Source organism: Theropithecus gelada, chromosome 1, assembly GCF_003255815.1.
Source record: "Theropithecus gelada isolate Dixy chromosome 1, Tgel_1.0, whole genome shotgun sequence".
In the NCBI taxonomy this organism is placed as follows: Eukaryota; Metazoa; Chordata; class Mammalia; order Primates; family Cercopithecidae; genus Theropithecus; species Theropithecus gelada.
Window position 1 is genome coordinate 51,424,726 of NC_037668.1, and position 17,447 is coordinate 51,442,172.

General features: G+C 40.2%; 1 protein-coding gene across 8 annotated transcripts; it reads right to left on the reverse strand.

The window, feature by feature from the left end:
- Positions 1-1,791: 1,791 nt before the first annotated feature.
- SRSF10 (serine and arginine rich splicing factor 10) lies at positions 1,792-16,996 on the reverse strand. Of its 8 annotated transcripts, XM_025382983.1 has the most exons (7): positions 15,802-16,996; positions 14,382-14,486; positions 10,648-10,751; positions 7,513-7,675; positions 7,235-7,288; positions 7,000-7,101; positions 1,792-3,079 (listed from the first exon to the last, which is right to left on the reverse strand). In XM_025382983.1, exons 1-7 carry the CDS (start codon positions 15,864-15,866, stop codon positions 3,019-3,021), a joined length of 654 nt encoding a protein of 217 aa, XP_025238768.1. In that variant the 5' UTR covers positions 15,867-16,996; the 3' UTR covers positions 1,792-3,018. The 8 variants fall into 8 exon arrangements, with proteins under 8 accessions (XP_025238768.1, XP_025238785.1, XP_025238800.1 ...); XM_025383000.1 differs by lacking the exon at positions 7,000-7,101 and having other exon boundaries at positions 7,235-7,285; XM_025383015.1 differs by lacking the exon at positions 7,000-7,101 and having other exon boundaries at positions 1,792-3,312; positions 7,235-7,285.
- Between the last annotated feature and the right edge of the window lie 451 nt (positions 16,997-17,447).

A 17,447-nucleotide genomic window follows, 5' to 3' on the forward strand; every position in this document is an offset into this window, starting at 1 on the left:
ATTCCCATTGTGCAATACAAGGGTGAAACAGCTGTTACAAATACACAGAAACATAATAAAGATAACCAATACTGTTAGAGGAAGGGGCAGAGGAAAAAACCCAAGAGAAGGAACCTTTTCCACAGTGACTAGCAGAATGTCTTGTAGATACCAATAACTGAAGGCAAACAGGTTGCTCACTTCTTCCTATCAAGTCATCCAATCTAAAATGAGAATAGTTCATGCCTAGGATAGGCTAACTATAGGCTTTGCTACTCCTCCTTCCTAGTAGAATGCCATCAGATTATTCCTGAGCTATTGCTCAAGTCACAGCTACTTCAGAATATAATCTCAGGTTTTGTAAACAGGAACATGGTCAAAATGCAATACAATGGAAAATCTCTACAAGAGAATGAGATTTGGAAAGCCATGCTTAGAATCTCTGAGCCACACAACCATGAGATCTTGGATTACATTTAATCTCTCATCCAGGAACATTATCCATTTACCTTGTAAGGTTGTGAGGAATGAATAGCATATGCAGGAAGCTATCACATGATGGGTATTCTACACAGCACAATTTTCTCATTTGTAAAATGGGAATAATACCCATTTCCCAGGAGTGTTTTTATGATTAAATAGGAATATTTGAAAAGCACATGGTTCAGCACAGTAAGTGCTCAATAATATTGACAGCATTCAGTACAAAGAGAACCACAGAAGAGATCCTAAAGCAATTCATTCAACAGATGTAAAAATTAAAGAGGGCCTTTTCTGATTTACCATAATTAAATACTTTAGAGAACTACCAACTATTGTTATTGTAGTTACATAAGTATTCACCTAAATTTTTTAAAAACAAAATCCCAACTCAATATGCAACTTAATTCTCTCCCCCTTAAATGTCTTAACTTCAAAAGGAAATGGAGAAGGGAGGTAGAGGGCAAAAAAGTCTATGACCTCTACATTTTCTTTTAAAAACACACAGAACCTCTGTCCTAAGAACCCACTATGTTAATGAGTGTGTAACAGTATACAAAATACTTTTTGTGATTAAATCTAGTCATTTTGGCTCTAAGTAAATTCTAGATCCCATTGTATCAATTTTACTATCTCCAGGAAAATAAAGCTATAAAAACAATCCCCCATTTGATTAAACAACAACAAACATGGTAACAAAAGATGAAACAGCCGGGCGCGGTGGCTCACGCCTGTAATCCCAGCACTTTGGGAGGCCGAGGCGGGCGGATCACAAGGTCAGGAGATCGAGACCACGGTGAAACCTCGTCTCTACTAAAAACACAAAAAATTAGCCGGGCGCGGTTGTGGGCGCCTGTAGTCCCAGCTACTCGGGAGGCTGAGGCAGGAGAATGGCGGGAACCCGGGAGGCGGAGCTTGCAGTGAGCTGAGATCCGGCCACTGCACTCCAGCCTGGGCGACAGAGCGAGACTCCGTCTCAAAAAAAAAAAAAAAAAAAAAAAAAAAAAAAGATGAAACAAGCGAAAAATTATGGGCTGTAACCTAGGATCTGACGCTTGCTGTGTGATCTTGGAAAAGTTCAAAAAAAATTTCTAAAATAAAATATGAACAAAAATACCTCCATTTCATACCTCCCTTGAAAATATACCTCTGCTATATTTTCAAAATTGCTATAAATTAAAAGCTTAAGACTCCACTTCCAGATTTTTAGTTAATAATTTTATATGGAAAGTTTTAAGTATGTGGCAAAAATGACAAAAATAAAATGTGATGGAATCAATGTATAGGTAAAGAAACATCATATCCTAATAAGAAACTAAGGAATCCAAAACATTTTGTGATACTATAAAAGTTATTTATTCGCTATACACAGAACATGTCCCCTATAAAATGTACATGTAAATCACTAAAAAGTATAATTTGGTGAACATTTTCTCAATTACAGAACATACTAAATCAGTTGGGATAACAGCTGTCTGCCTCAAAATAATCTAATTATAGCACCCAGTCTCCTTTATATCTAATGCAAAGTTAAATACTTATCTTGGGGGTTATATCCTAGTATGTGTTTGGTGAGGCAGAGTAAACAATTTAATATAACTCTAGTATATTACAGTCACTGCACAATAAACCAGTTTATTACAGATTAAAACAAATCATTTTTTCATTATTTGTAATAATGTGATCAAATACTGGATACTTTTAAATGGCAGATAACCACACAATTACTTATCTTTGATAGTATATTGTGTTCTATAATTACATTGATACGAATGGTATAAAATATTGTTATGAATAATATACCTCAAACAAAGCAATGAGGCCATACTGTAATGATTCACTAGATTGTGCTCAGTAGACATTTACTGAAAAAGGGAATAATCTATTTTTCTCCTCAATTATCCAGGACAATGATTTGCCCATAGTAAGGGCTCCATAAATATTTGCTGAACATACTGACTAGGAAAGAGGTGAGAAGAGATGGGCCCTCTCAGCTGGATGTCAAATATAATTGGAATTTACCTGGGAAGGAGAGTACTTAAAGAAAGATGTAAACTGCATGTGGTGTATACAAGTAAATAAACACAGATGCCAACAAAGCAAATGATTAAGCAGAAAACACTGGCACCAAAATAAACAAAGGCAAGATTTGCCAATAATGGCAAAAATGGAACTTTTATATTGGACCATACCTTTTCCCACCCAATTCAGTTTGAGACAGACCAACAGAGGCACTGTAAGAGACTATGGCTGTCTTCCTTGATATTCAGACATCCTAGTTTCCAATAATTTATTATGGACCTGTTACCCATGAATCAATATAAACCTATTCATATTTAGGGATTAGTTTCCACAAGTACAAAGTTGAATTTCCTTTTATTTGTCCTAAAATGCTTACTTTCAAACTTGAAGGGACTTCAATTATTCCATGTAGTTTTCGATAACATTCTTTTATCTTTTCAGACCAGAGTCAAAATATTCGTACAGTATTCATACTGCAGCACCTTCCACCCACCCTTTGGTCGCTTGAACTGCCCTTCTTTGGTTCTTTTTCCGCTTTCAGATCTTTCTTGAAGTGTAGTAAGCAGAACTGTACTGGGTATTCCAGCTGCAGTTTGGTCTTAAATAAAAGAAGGATGTTTGTCAGTTTGGTTTTCTTTATTCTTCTCTGTGGTATACAGGATTTTGTTAGTTGAACTGGATGTAGCAGCTTACTGGGCCAAACTTTCAAGAGAATAATACAATAGTTCCCAGGTCTTTCCCCTGGGATGTAACTTAACAGCTCATACTCTATGTAGCACCTTTCCTCTCTCACTGAAGCATTATCTCTCATTTTTCTTCTTGCTTACTTGGCTTCAAAAAAAAAAAAAAAAAAATGCAGAGAGATCTTAAGCAAAAGGAGAGGTGAAGTGTGTCAGCCCTCATTTGAGTATTGATATAACCATTCTATTTATTACTGAGCCCAGTACCACATACACAGTACGTACACTCAGTAAGTGGGGGACTCAACTACATCACCCAAAACTAACATAAAATACTAGGTAAAGATCCTCATCAAGTATCAGTAGGATCCAAACTACCATGGGTTCAACTGTAATATAGTCCTTTTGAAGCTGTTAGGTGTGTCACTTTAGGAACATACAAGGTTCTCAATAGTCCAAGTCTAAAAATAAGTTGACACAAGTAAAAATAAAAATGAAATTAGGCCTTCAAGTTCTATACAGAAAATGAACAATTTCAATGAGCTATCTCCTCAATCTACTTCTCTCAAATTATAGTCTGTAAAACAAACAACACCCCCACCCCCCCAAACTAAGGACCAGGCCTTGGCTTAAATCCTGGCTCTGCCTTATAGTCTTTTCTTTGTGCCTCAGTTTCCTTATCTTTGATATGGGGAAAACAAAAGTATCTTTCTCACAGGGTTTTGTGAAGAGTAAGTGAGTTAATACGTAGCCTTTTCAAGTGTCTGGCACATCATGAATACTTAATAAATTAGCTATAATTGTCATCAAGTAGATAGAATTTGAACCACAAAATACCTAACTAACCTACTTCCCCAAAGAGGTTATCACTTAATATTAGCTGCTCATCAACATTCAATTCAAATTGATTTAAAATCATGTCATAAACGTTAAGTCCCAATGCATCTTGTTTACGAAGAGGGAGAGCAGAATTACTGGTCCAAATTTCATCTTAACATACTACCAAGGCCGGGTGCGGTGGCTCAAGCCTGTAATCCCAGCACTTTGGGAGGCCGAGACGGGCGGATCACGAGGTCAGGAGATCGAGACCATCCTGGCTAACACGGTGAAACCCCGTCTCTACTAAAAAATACAAAAAACCAGCCGGGCGAGATGGCGAGCGCCTGTAGTCCCAGCTACTCGGGAGGCTGAGGCAGGAGAATGGCGTAAACCCAGGAGGCGGAGCTTGCAGTGAGCTGAGATCCGGCCACTGTACTCCAGCCTGGGCGACAGAGCGAGACTCCGTCTCAAAAAACAAAAAAAACAAAAAAAAACATACTACCAAATAACCTCTTAAGTTAGTTAACCCAAGAGGCTCAATGAGCAATCATGAAACAACTTTGATATTACACAATGAATTTTTAACTACTGTGTAAAAGATGTACCTTTCTGGCAAGTTCTATCATTTCCAAAGTAAAAGTTAGTTGTGCCTAGTGCAACACTGATTAAAAATATTCCTAAATCTATAAAGAACTGTTTCCATTGTTATTTTAGAATCATATTCAATACTGTAATAATTCCAGTTAATCGTATTTCCTTCATTTTGTTTTTATTATAGCATGTTTGCTTAATTTACAGCAAGCAGAAAATAAGCTGGGTCTTGTTTTGATCCAAACATTGATGTTTTAAAGGTTGTACACAATATTTGTTAAAAAGAACATATAAAAATACCTTTTTAGAAGCCTCTATAAGAAAGAAAATACAAAGTTTAACCCCACAACTTTCCTCTTTGCTAGAACTGCAAACTACTGCTACAGTTTTAAATAGACTTTTTGTTGTTTAAACTATACATCCAGGAAAATCTAAAAAAATTAAAGAAACGTGCATATAAATGATTGCATAGCAGAACATGAACATTAACTGCAAACAGTAAAGAAATGAAAGTTAGAAATACTATCAAATATACAAAGGTTCTAGAATCAATCCTTTAAACACATTCCACAAAGAGTATTTAAAATCCATCGTTGTATTCTTTACAGGCAAACCCTAGATTACTAAAACCAAAATTGAAAAAAGTAATCCTCTAAAAGGAATCGCTTCTCCATAATTCTCACTTATATATGTAAGCAAGCAATCTGAGATTTTTAAAGATGCTAGCTTTTTATTCTGAAATGAAATTGGACATGTCAAGTCACTTTTGTCCCCAAACGATCTTTCAGAGAAATACTAGAAATTATAAATGGTTAAGGGTTACTTCATTTTTAGTCAGGTACTACACTGATAATCGAAAGCTCAGAAGATGTGACTCTTGCTTAAAACTGACTAATCCTTTTTCCCAAATTATCTTAAATTTCATGGCACCACAGAATCACCTAGAGTGAGTGTTGTCTTTCAACTTGCCTCGAATTAAATAAACTGAGGTGTGAAAAGCAGGCCTCCCTCACAAAGAGGTAGGCAAATTTTGATACAAATGCACGAGCCAAGTGCTGTAAGCATCAAAATTTCAGTTTTTACACTATGCACACACACAAAACCTACTTTGAAACAATTTACTTGTTTCTAACAGCAGTAAAAAAAACTAAGCAATATTATGGTCAATAACGCTCCTTAAACTTTAGAATAACTACATAAGAATATTCCTTTCTCCTTAAAATTATTTTTGCCATCATCGACCTGCTCAAATTTCAAGGTGAGTTTTTGTGTTTTCTATGTTCCAAATCTTCATAGGAACCAGAAAAAAAGCAGTGAAGGTTCCACGTTTCACTCAAAAACTCAATTTCCCAGCTGGCATCATTCCCCAAGACAGTGGGGTTAACAAAAGAACTAATCCACACTGCATCAAAAATAATTATCATTGGCCTAGACATCTGGTTTTGCTTTTTTGTTTTGTTTTGTTTTTGAGATGGAGTCTCACTCTGCTGCCCAGGCTGGAGTGCAGTGGCGTGATTTTGGCTCCCTGCAACTTCCACCTCCTGGGTTCAAGCGATTCTCTTGCCTCGGCCTCCCGAGTAGCTGGGATTACAGGCATGTGCCACGATGCCCAGCTAATTTTTGTATTTTTAGTAGAGACGGGGTTTCACCATGTTGATCAGGCTGGTCTCAAACTCCTGCCCTCGTGATCCACCCGCCTCGGCCTCCCAAAGTGCTGGGATTACAGGTGTGAGCCACCGCGCCCGGCCGGGCCTAGACATCTTGACAAGACATAAAGGTCCACCCTGAACCTAAATGTGTCTGAGCAGTCAGTGTTGTACTGTGGCTACTACTTCACTTTTGTATCATTCTATCTTATTAGCAAGCTACATTTCTAGGTTAACAGTTCTACCAAATATGAATATGAAAGTTTATTTTTAATGAGACAATGTTGCAAATTATGGTCAACCAACATCTTTTCACCAAATACTTCAAGCATAAAAAATGAGAATCTTTACAAAAATATACAGAGACACCACAAATTGGTAGCTGCCCATAACATTAAACAAACTGGACTCTTAAGAGTGGCTTCTCAACAGCATATCATTTTAATTATAACCATTGCCCGGTACAGGGAAAACTAACAAGTGTTTTTTTAAGCATCATTGCAACATTGTATTCCTGATAATTTAAGTAAACCAAACTATGAGTAAATGAATGATACATGCCTAAAAATGACCATGGTTTATACTATCAGTGGCCACTGGACTTAGGACTAGTCCAAGACCTTGATCTAGATTTTGACCTAGACCTAGACTGTGATCTTGACTGAGATTTGGATCTAGGTGGTTCTTTTTTCCTTGATTCCTTTTCATATCTTGAGCCAGACTTATAATGTGTTTTGGAATCTGTTTTAGAGGTGCCTCTAGTTTTGGTGTGAGATGCAGACCTAGAACGTGATTTAGCCTTCATTTCTTTCTTGGGCTGGGACTTGGACCGTGATCTTGAATTGGATTTAGATCTTGAAAAAGATCGATTTCGGTGTTTGAATCTTTCAAAACAGAGGAGAGATATAATTAGAGTAAAAATTAGATTCTATATTAATCAAATTTGTTATTTTTAGAGCAAAAGTTCACTCTGAAATTAAAAAATGTATGAGTCTTTTTCAAAGCAAAGTTATTTACCTATCATTGTCGGAATGGCTTCTGCTACGCCGTGGTCTTCCAGTCGGTCTACTGCTAAAAAGCATATCAGAAAAAGCGGTGACAAATATCTATCCATAGAGGCAAAGTTTCTAATTAAAAGCAAACCATAAAACTTTTAAAATAAAATGATACCATATTTTTTGTCTCAATGAAACAGTCAATATACATAATTAAAAGTATACAAAAAAGTAAAAAAAAATTTAAATGCTAACAAATACATTTTTTAAACAGATCACTGTGCTACACAGCACACTTACTTTCTAGGACTATACGATCTTCTATAGTTGTAATCAAAAGACCGACTTCTTGATCTCCTCCTTTCATAACTTCGGCTTCTAGAACGTCTGTATCTGTCATAATCATCATAGCGTGAAGAACTGTACACATTCCTCCCTTCCTTGGCTTTCATCTGATTTGGTGCTAGGAAATACAAAGAACAGAAATACTTAGAAATATTAAAAACAGTATTAGAGCCCTCAATAAATAGGAAAAAAAATCCCTGCATCCCCTCTTGTATCCCAAACAGAGTATGTATGACCGGGTGGTGCCTCATGCTTGTAATCCCACTTCTTTGGGAGGTTGAGGTGGGAGGATCCTTTGAGCCCAGGAGTTTGAGACCAGCCTGGAGCAACATGGTAATATCCCATTTTTACAAAAAATAATTAGCTGGGCCTAGTGGCTTGCACATGTATTCCAGCTACCTGGGAGGCTAAGGGGGTAAGAGTTTGCAGCTGCAGTGAATTGTGATCACACCACTACACGCCAGCCTGGGGGTCAGAGACCCTGTCTCAAAAAAAAAAAAAAAAAAAATTTGCGTATGTGTTTTGGCTTTTGTTTTTTTTTTGAGACGGAGTCTTGCTCGGACACCTAGGCTGGGGTGTGGTGGCGCGATCTTGGCTCACTGCAAGCTCTGCCTCCTGGGTTCACGCCATTCTCCTGCCTCAGCCTCCCGAGTAGCTGGGACTACAGGCGCCCGCCACCTCACCCGTCTAATTTTTTTGTATTTTTAGTAGAGACGGGGTTTCACCTTGTTCGCCAGGATGGTCTCGATCTCCTGACCTCGTGATCCGTCCGTCTCGGCCTCCCAAAGTACTGGGATTACAGGCGTGAGCCACCGCGCCCGGCTGGCATTTTTTTTTTTAACGTATTTTTATTCTTGAGACCAGGGTCTCACTGTGTCATCCAGGCTAGAGTGCAGTGGCACAATCTCAGCTCACTACAACCTCCACCCCACACCAGTTGAGACCATTCTCCTGCCTCAGCCTCCTGAGTAGCTGAGATTACGGGCACGCACTACCACACCCGGCTAATTTTTATATTTTAGTAGAGACAGGGTTTCACCATATTGGCCAGGCTGGTCTCAAATTTCTGACCCCAAATAATCCACATGCCTCGGCCTCCCAAAGTGCTGGGATTACAGATGTGAGCCACTGTACCTGGCCTGGAGTCTTTTTTTTTTTTTTGAGTCGGAGTTTTGTTCTTGTTACCCAGGGCAGAGTGCAATGGTGCAATCTCGGCTCACCACAACCTTCGTCTCCTGAGTAGCTGGGATAACAGGCATGCACCACCACGCCAGGCTAATTCTGTATTTTATTTTTTGTGGAGACGGGGTCCCACTTTGTTGCCCAGGCTGGTCTCAAACTCCTGGGCTCTGGCAATCCTTCCACCCAGGCCTCCCAAAGTGGTGGGATATAGGCGTGAGCTACCACACCCAAGCATTTTACATTTTTAAATAGTTGAAAAAAATGAACCATATGCTGATTTGGAATGATCCTGCCACAGATTCCATTCATTAAGAACACAATTAACAAAATATTTATAGGTGGCCTATGAACAATGTGCAGCGTCAAAATGCAGTAATATATAATTACAGTTCTAAGACCCTAAGCAGAATAAGGCATTCCTAAATGCCTATAGACACTTCAGTTCTTATCTCATTCAATTCATTGAAGCAGATACTTTATGTATTGAAGTACATATAAATAACACAATGCATAACCAGGAATCTATTACCCAACTGAAGAACTAGAGTTACCAATATTTTATGTCTACTCAAGAGCTCCTCTTCTCCTCAGCAGCTATATATATATATTTTTTTGAGACAGTATCTTGCTCTGTTGCCCAGTCTGGAGTGCAGTGGCGCAGTCTCGGCTCACTGGAACCTCTGCCTGCTGGGTTCAAGCAATTCTCCTGCCTCAGCCTCCTGAGTAGCTGGGACTACAGGTGCGCGCCACCATGCCTGGCTAATTTTTTGTATTTTTAGTAGAGATGGGGTTTCACCATGACCTTGTGATCCACCCGCCATGGCCTCCCAAAGTGCTGGGATTACAGGTGTGAGCCACTGCACCCTGCCGTTATTTTAATCTCTTAATTAGTATCTTGCCCAAGGTAACATAGTGGCTAAGCCAGAATTCAAACACAGGTTTATTTGACTCTAAAACCTGTACTCCTGCCTTGTAAGTATGAAGCGAACATCTGGTAAGCCTGCATAACCAACTTTCAAAGAGTCCACATATATTTTAGGCATTCTCATTTCCACTTCCTACCTACACTTAACCCCAAAACTTTGTAATACATCTGGAAAATATGATGAAATATTCAAAAAATATTCAAGATACTCCATTTTCTTAAAAACGATCCGTTTGGGATCACGCCTGTAATCCCAATCCCAGCACTTCGGGAGGCTAAGGCAGGTGGATCACCTAAGGTGGGGAGTTCGAGATCAGCCTGGCCAACATGGTGAAACTCCGTCTCTACTAAAAATACAAAAATTAGCCAGATGTGGTGGCATGCACCTGTAATCCCAGCTACTCGGGAGGTTGAGGTATGAGAATCGTTTGAACTTGGGAGGTGGCGGTTGCAGTAAGCCGAGATCATGCCACTGCACGCATTCCAGCTTGGGCAACAGAGCGAGACTCTGTCTCAGATAAAAAGAAAGAAAGAAAGGAAAAAGAAAAAAGGCCGGGCACGGTGGCTCATGCCTGTAATCCCAGCACTTTGGGAGGCCATGGCGGGCGGATCATGAGGTCAGGAGATTGAGACCATCCTGGCAAGCACACTGAAACCCCGTCTCTACTAAAAACAAACAAAAAAAATTAGCCAGGCGTGGTGGCAGGCGCCTGTAGTCCCAGCTTCTCGGGAGGCTGAGGCAGGAGAATGGCGTGAACCCGGGAGGTGGCAGAGCTCGCAGTGAGCGGAGATCGCGCCACTGCACTCCAGCCTGGGCGACAGAGCAAGACTCCGTCTCAAAAAAAAAAAAAAAAAGAAGAAGAAAAAAGAGATCCTTTTGGGTTTTGAACAGATACACAAATTGCTTAAATTCTTTAAAAAAAAAAAATATCAAAACACTAAAAAAATAATGCTTCATACATGTCAGGCATAAGGGTACTTACTCTTTCGATCCCCCTGGGCAAACTGGATTTCAATCTGCCGTCCACAAATCCACTTTCTGTCCAAATTATGTAAAGCATCTTCAGCATCACGAACATCCTCAAATGTGCTAAATGTTAAGGGGCTTGGGAAGTTTTGCAAACTTTGATAATGAATGAGAGTTCAGTTGGTATGTCTGGAACAATTCACAATCTCCCAATATTATTCCAGAGAATCGACCAGATCCCCACTTACTAGTTGGTGATTCAGTTGGATTCAGCCATTAACACTTCACACTATAAAAGCACTTGTGTTTTCCTAAGGCACATATTTGAAAACGTATGAATACATATTGCAGTAAAGTTATTATTGAAATAAGATCTGTTATAGCTGAATCACCAAGTTGTCCTATCCAAAAATTTTCCTAAGTTTTAAGAATTAAGTTTACAAGACAAAAAAGAAAAACAAATGTCAGTTCTATGTTGTATGCTAAAATAAAAATTTCTTAAAATAAAACCAAACTACTGTCTTTCATATTTGTTTCAAATGAAAAAAAGAAAATGCCAATAGTTCTTGTGTAAGCAAGCAGCATATGCCTTACCTTACAAGAGACGACAGCATTAACTTCAAATTTATTTTGCTGTTTTCTTTTTCATATATATCTAATACTACTATTTCATTTAACTGTCTTCCTTCCACTGCATGGGAAGACAAGCACGCTAGCCATTTGTGGGCATCAAGACAGAGTCAAGCAATACTCAACACAATCACTATACCAAAAGCATTATTACATCCATGCAGACTGTAAAAGCATGCTATCAAGAAACAGATCACTGTAAGGACTCCTAGACTGGAAAGCCCTAACCATGACCCTAAATATACAACTTCTTGCAAAGAAATGGTTTGAGACTGGTTTCCAACTTGAGAATTTCAAGATATTATTTACCGGCCTTAAGCAGGAACTACTGGTACTTGTTTTTGATCTGAGAAGCTAAGCTGCTTGTCCTCCCTGGTCATGACAGCAATATTACTACGAGAACTCCTGGCTTTACATAGCTATTCTGTCCAAACCTAGCTCCTTTCCTAAAACCATCATTACAACAGAGACCAAGCATACATTCAAGGCAGGGTTTGATATAAATGGTTTGGAAAGAGCTAGGTTAGGTACAGGTTTTCATTCTATCCTAAAAATCATTATTCTAGTTTGCACATTTCTATTTCCTAAATTTGAGAGAAAACACAAGACTGCAGATTTAGAGAGGTGATTTAAAAAATCCCTGAAGTGATACACTCCTTTTTCCAGACCGATACTGGTATTCTTTTACTACAGAGACTAAAAGGTCTGCCTTACTAGACTTCCCACTTTTTGTTCTGAAAGGAATTAAGGACTGCAGGTTTCCAGCTCTCTCTTCCCGAGGCCATTATGAACAGATTAAATGGAAGGACAAGTTTTAAATAACTGGGGTTTCAACATGAAAAGGCAAAGGCTGATGGGGAGTTCAGAACCTTGAATACCGTAACTGAACATCCCTCAAGGTTAATGCAGCTGGGCTCTAAACTAATTAGAAGGAATAAGTTCACTTAATGGGTATACCCCAAGAGACAGAATATAATAAGTATAAAAAGGATTTATATTGAGAGCCATAAAAATTATTAATGAGAGCAGAGCATCCTCTCTGGGGCTACTTTCAAAAACAGAATCCTGGGCTGATGGCAAGTTTCTACTTTACTCGGTAAGCCAGGGATAGGAAGAAAAGGCTATTGCAAATGGAGTCAGACAGAAGAGACAGCAGCAGCAGAGGCAGCCAGGTATCACTCTGATGTCAACCATGGAGAAATTTGTACTTTATGGTCTTTTCAAAAATGAAATTGATAAGCCTGTTACTTATTTCTTTTCAACTATTTTAAGACCATAGACTTACTGAATAAGTATTTTAAAATTATCATTCTCCTTTAGATTGCTTTGAATTGCTAGCCTTTTCTGCCTCAAATACCACACACTCTTGAATCAAACTACTACTGACCTTGATTCCTGGGCCACCCAACACTAGGTAAAAATCAGGTCTATGTTGTAAGCCAGAATGCACCGCTACCTTTATTTACTAAGCCAGATATAGCTATTACCTTCTCTGTAATGGAGCTTTGCAACCAATGCTTACAACTGTCCTTGATCACTGGCCCTGCAGGAGTAGCTTTTGGCTTTTTCCCTGTAAGTCTCACTAGGACTCCACTAACTTAAAAGTTTGAGGCCCACTGAATTTAAGCAGGAAGAATTTTTCCTAGTCTGAGGCCCACAACCCAAACAGTTGTTGCAGGGAGATGATCTCACTGAAAGGAGGAAGGTCACCTGACTCTGGGTCAGGGACCAGTCTCCCATAGGTCCCAGTTGGGTACCTATACCAGGGAGAAGCCCTCCTGCAACTCATTCAGGGCCAACTGATCATGTGTGCTAAAGCAGCGCAGAGCCAGCAGTCTTCACAGGGTTAAGATAAAGAAGTTAAGGGTTTGTGTGTGTCCCCAACGACCACTTTAAAATCTATATATAAACAGAATTTCTAGTGGCTCTGACCCTACAAGACCACCTGAGCTGTTTCTAAGTAGTCCCCAGTGCATGCACCTGTCTCTCCTTTAAGCAGGGCTCTGTGGCTTAACCCCAGAACCCCATGCTACTCCAAAGAGCACACTGCCTGCTACTCTGTGGCATCTGACCACCTGGTCCAAAACCAAAATATGCTGAATTTAATCTTAAGAATATACATCCTGTTACACTTTAACTTGATAAGAGAGTGCATTTATACAAGACCACAATCACAACATCAAAGGCCCACATAAATCAAGTTACAGGTTTTGTCACTAGACCAAACCAGAATAATTTTGAAAATTAACTGCTTACAAAACATTAAAAAAAAAGAAAAAAAAGAAAAAAAAAGAAAAATAGTTATTCTGTAGGATACATCAGGTATGACTCCTTTAATCTTGGCCATCATTCAACTTCATCTTGACCTTTAACTCTTTAAGTGCTTGTCAGAAGGACTTGTCATGAGATGCTTGGCCAAATATGACAGATGGCTTTATCTTTAACTTTGAAAAACAACCTTTTCCCCCTTTTGTAGATAAAGCGAGGCTTTGTCTCCCATTAGGCTTGTCCTTCTTCCAGCTTTTCTTTATTTTTTCTTTTCCCAAACTCTCCCTTCTCTTCAAGCCTGATCCTTAAGAGGTCTTTGGCTTGTCTACTTGCCTTAAGTGTTGAACTCTACTCTAAAGGTTCTTTCATGCTTTCTCTTTGGGGTCGCCATAACTGTACAGCTTTACATTCTCTGAGGTAACAACAGAGGACAGCAAATTAGGGGACAATATTAAAGAAGTTTACCTCATTGTTATACAATTTGTTTTTGATCAAGTGATTCAAATTAACAAACAAGAATACCAAATTTTAATTGCTAAGCACAAGAACATATTAACTTTTAACGGACTTACATTAAAGGTAGTAGCAACCAGAGTGCATTCAAATTTAAATCACATATATAATCATCGACTTGAGTTTCAGAAGCATGAATGGGAATTTAAATATTTTACCATTTTTGGATTAACTTTAATAACGACAGCAATGTGTGAGTCAGAATTAATTTTCAAAAATTTGAAGACAGACATTTATTAGAGGACAAAAAGAAACTACTTTTTAGATGTTACCACTTACATAAACTTGAATTTCAAACTTCAACACCCCTCACTAATCAGCCATCTGAAGAAAGGATATTGAACATAAGCAAATCCTCTTGGACGGCGAGTGTAGAAATCAAGTGGAACATACACATCAACTATAGGACCATAACGACCAAATTCACGCCGCAAGTCTTCAGACCTAAAACATCATAAAATTTTTATGTCCAAGTCCTTAAGATGTATAGACAATATATCTTTCTGATGAAGGAAAGCTAGGATCCAAGAATTTGGAAGATAAAAATGCAGTTTACATTAGCAGGACAACAGCAGACATATGGTACAAGGGAATGCCCACAATTTTTATCTACAGCCTTCGTTTTTCATAAAAGGTACAGCAGCATCAGGTTGTATATAAGCATTGGTTTTTTTTTTTGTTTTTTTTTTTTTTACTTTATATTACAGCATCAAATCGACTCTAGTACTCTGAAAAATACCAACCACTTATTTTTACTCCCCAATTTTAGCGACAGGTTTAGACACTTAACAATAGGTAAATATGGTCTGAAAAAGTCACAAATATCGAACTCCTTAAATGTCAAAATGACGTAAAGGGAAAATTTCTCTAGACGCTAACATAATTACTATTGCTTTCTTTCCTGCTTAAATTTAAGACAAAAGCAAATCACAAAGCTAGCAAAAAAAAAACCCCCACAAAACACCAAAAACCCAAACCACTTATTTTTTGTGTGTAGATTCATTATTTGTGAAATAAGAAGCCTCATCTTGTAGTAAGAACTCTTCCAAAATAATCTGAAGGTAACTCGAAACAAGGGAATGGTGAGAACAAAGCCTATTTAAGGTAGGTCTGAATTAATCTAATTTAGCTGTCAACGTCCTAATGATCGAGGCTTCCCAAACCTCCCTTTTCAAAGGATGACCAGAATTTCCAGGAAATAAGAAAAACTACTCGCAACATTTAACTGGAAAAATCTAACTCCCCAAATCTCAACGCTCCCTTTCTCCAAACACCTCCAACTGATTAAAACCCCCAAATATTAATAACGGCAACTACAATAAAGATAAATAGTAGCAAGATTCCTCTCCTCGATCCCGTTATTTCACCTCACTCAAAAAAAAAATCTCTGGGCCAAGGGGGCGTGAACCTCGAAGAATGAACTTCAAATCAATGGGGGGGCTGCCGTCGGGTCGCGGAAAGGCCGCGGCAGGGGGCTGCGCGCTCGGGGAGGAAGCCGGGAGAAAGGGGCTGCGAACTGCGGAGGGGGAGGGGACCGAAAAACCCCGCCATGCGGCCCGGCGAGGGCAGAGGCGCCGCCCTCGCTCCCACGCGGCGGCTGAGGCCGGCAGCGCGGCCTAGTTCGGCGCCAAAGCGGGCGCGGGACCCGCCATCTTCACTCAGTCCCCTCCCCCGGCCCAGTGCCGCCACCACCACCAGGGTCCTCTCCGGGCGCCTGCGGCCTCCCCGCCTAGGCCCGGGGTACCTGCCTTGTACCTACCTGGTGTCGTCGGCCACGTTCCTGACGAACAGAGACGTGTTGGGGGGACGCAGGTAGCGGGACATGGCGGCGGCTTGTCTCGGCCGGGCGCACTAACGGGCTCAGCAAACCGTCCTCGGCTCCGGCGGCCGAGCCTCAGACACACACAGCTAGAGGGCTCTGCTACGGCAACCGACTCTTCTCGCGAGACTTCACTCCCGCCTCCACTCCCCCCTCCTACCTCCGCGCAAAGTCGGGCCCGCAACGGTTCTTTCCCGCGAGATCACCAGGCTTGCGACTGCGCATGCGGAGGGCTGGCGCACGCGCCTCCGCCTCGGTCTCATTCACTGGCCTCTTGTGGTGCCTGTTACCCTCCCGCCCGCCTGTTCTTTCTTTAGGTCTTCATTTTCCCGCCCTTTTCTACCTTGCACTCCCCTTCATCCCCACCCCCAAATCAGGAAGCAGATGTTTTAGTCTCTAGGCCAAACTTTGCAGTTATTACTAAATGGACAGATTTTTAAACTATTTAATTCAGAGAGGCTGCCTTAAATTTCTCATTTGGTCCAAGTTAATGCCCTGCTTTTATTTTGCCTTGAATTTCCCGTTTGGTCCAGGTTATGCCCTGACCAGCAAAATAAGGATTTAAAGCTTCTTGTATTGAGTGTGTAAAGGAAGGAGGTGTGTGCCCTTGCGCAGAGCTGGGCCTGCCTCTCCAGTGCTTACAGCCCGCCTTTGCCCCTCACCCACACCCTGGCCATCTCCACTTAGTCACGTATTTGGCTCCCAGCCTGGGTGGGACCAAACCTCACACTGTAGGTTCATGACTGTGGTCATTTGTAATGTATTGTTTGTTGCTGACGGCTTCCCAGGTATGCATCGGAGCTGTACTGCAGTGGTTCTCAAACTTTTTGGTCTCAGAACGCCTTTATGTTATTGTGGATTATGGAAGATTCCAAAGAGTTTTTTTTTTTTTTTTTTAAGTGTGGGTTATAACTATTAATAAATAGTTAATGAGAACTTAAAATAGAGGAAACTTTGGCTGGGCTCGGTGGCTCATGCCTGTAATCCCAGTACTTTGGGAGGCCTAGGCGGGCGGATCACGAGGTCAAGAGTTCGAGACCAGCCTGACCAACACAGTGAAATCCCCTCTCTACTAAAAATACAAAAATTAGCTGGGCGTAGTGGCGCGTGCCTGTCATTCCAGCTACTTGGGAGGCTGGGGCAGGAGAATTACTTGAACCCGGGAGGCGGAGGTTGCAGTGAGCCGAGGTTGCACCACTGCATTCCAGCCTGGGCGACAGGGCGAGACTCTGTCTCAAAAAAGAAAAAAAAAAAAAAAAGAAAACTTTGACTCACTCCACTACCCTTTATCACACATCACATCATGTACCCTCTGCAAAACTCCACGTTTGTAAGAGAATGAGCATGAAAATAGCAAATAATCTTTAGTATAGTTTTGACTTTGGAGGCCGTTTTGAGAGCCATTTCCTGCTCGATAAGAGTCAACTTCTGGAGATGAGAGACCTCGGGTTGGAATGCCTCCAGCGTGTGGCACAGTGCCAAGTAGGTAGCAGGGATTCAAGTACTGTTAAATGAGGTTTTATTTAATAAAAAGTCATAAAAGCATTATTTTTGTATTAATCAGCATCTAAATTAAGTGATCTGAT

Bases quoted from the DNA above. Each gene is read 5' to 3' on its own strand.
- SRSF10 (XM_025382968.1), bottom strand. From the start codon at position 15,866: ATGTCCCGCTACCTGCGTCCCCCCAACACGTCTCTGTTCGTCAGGAAC. The intron at 7,676-10,647 runs GTAAGTACCCTT...TGTATTTCCTAG, and splicing joins TGCCCAGGGGGATCGAAAGA to CACCAAATCAGATGAAAGCC. The intron at 7,289-7,512 runs GTAAGTGTGCTG...TATGCTTTTTAG, and splicing joins AGATCGTATAGTCCTAGAAA to CAGTAGACCGACTGGAAGAC.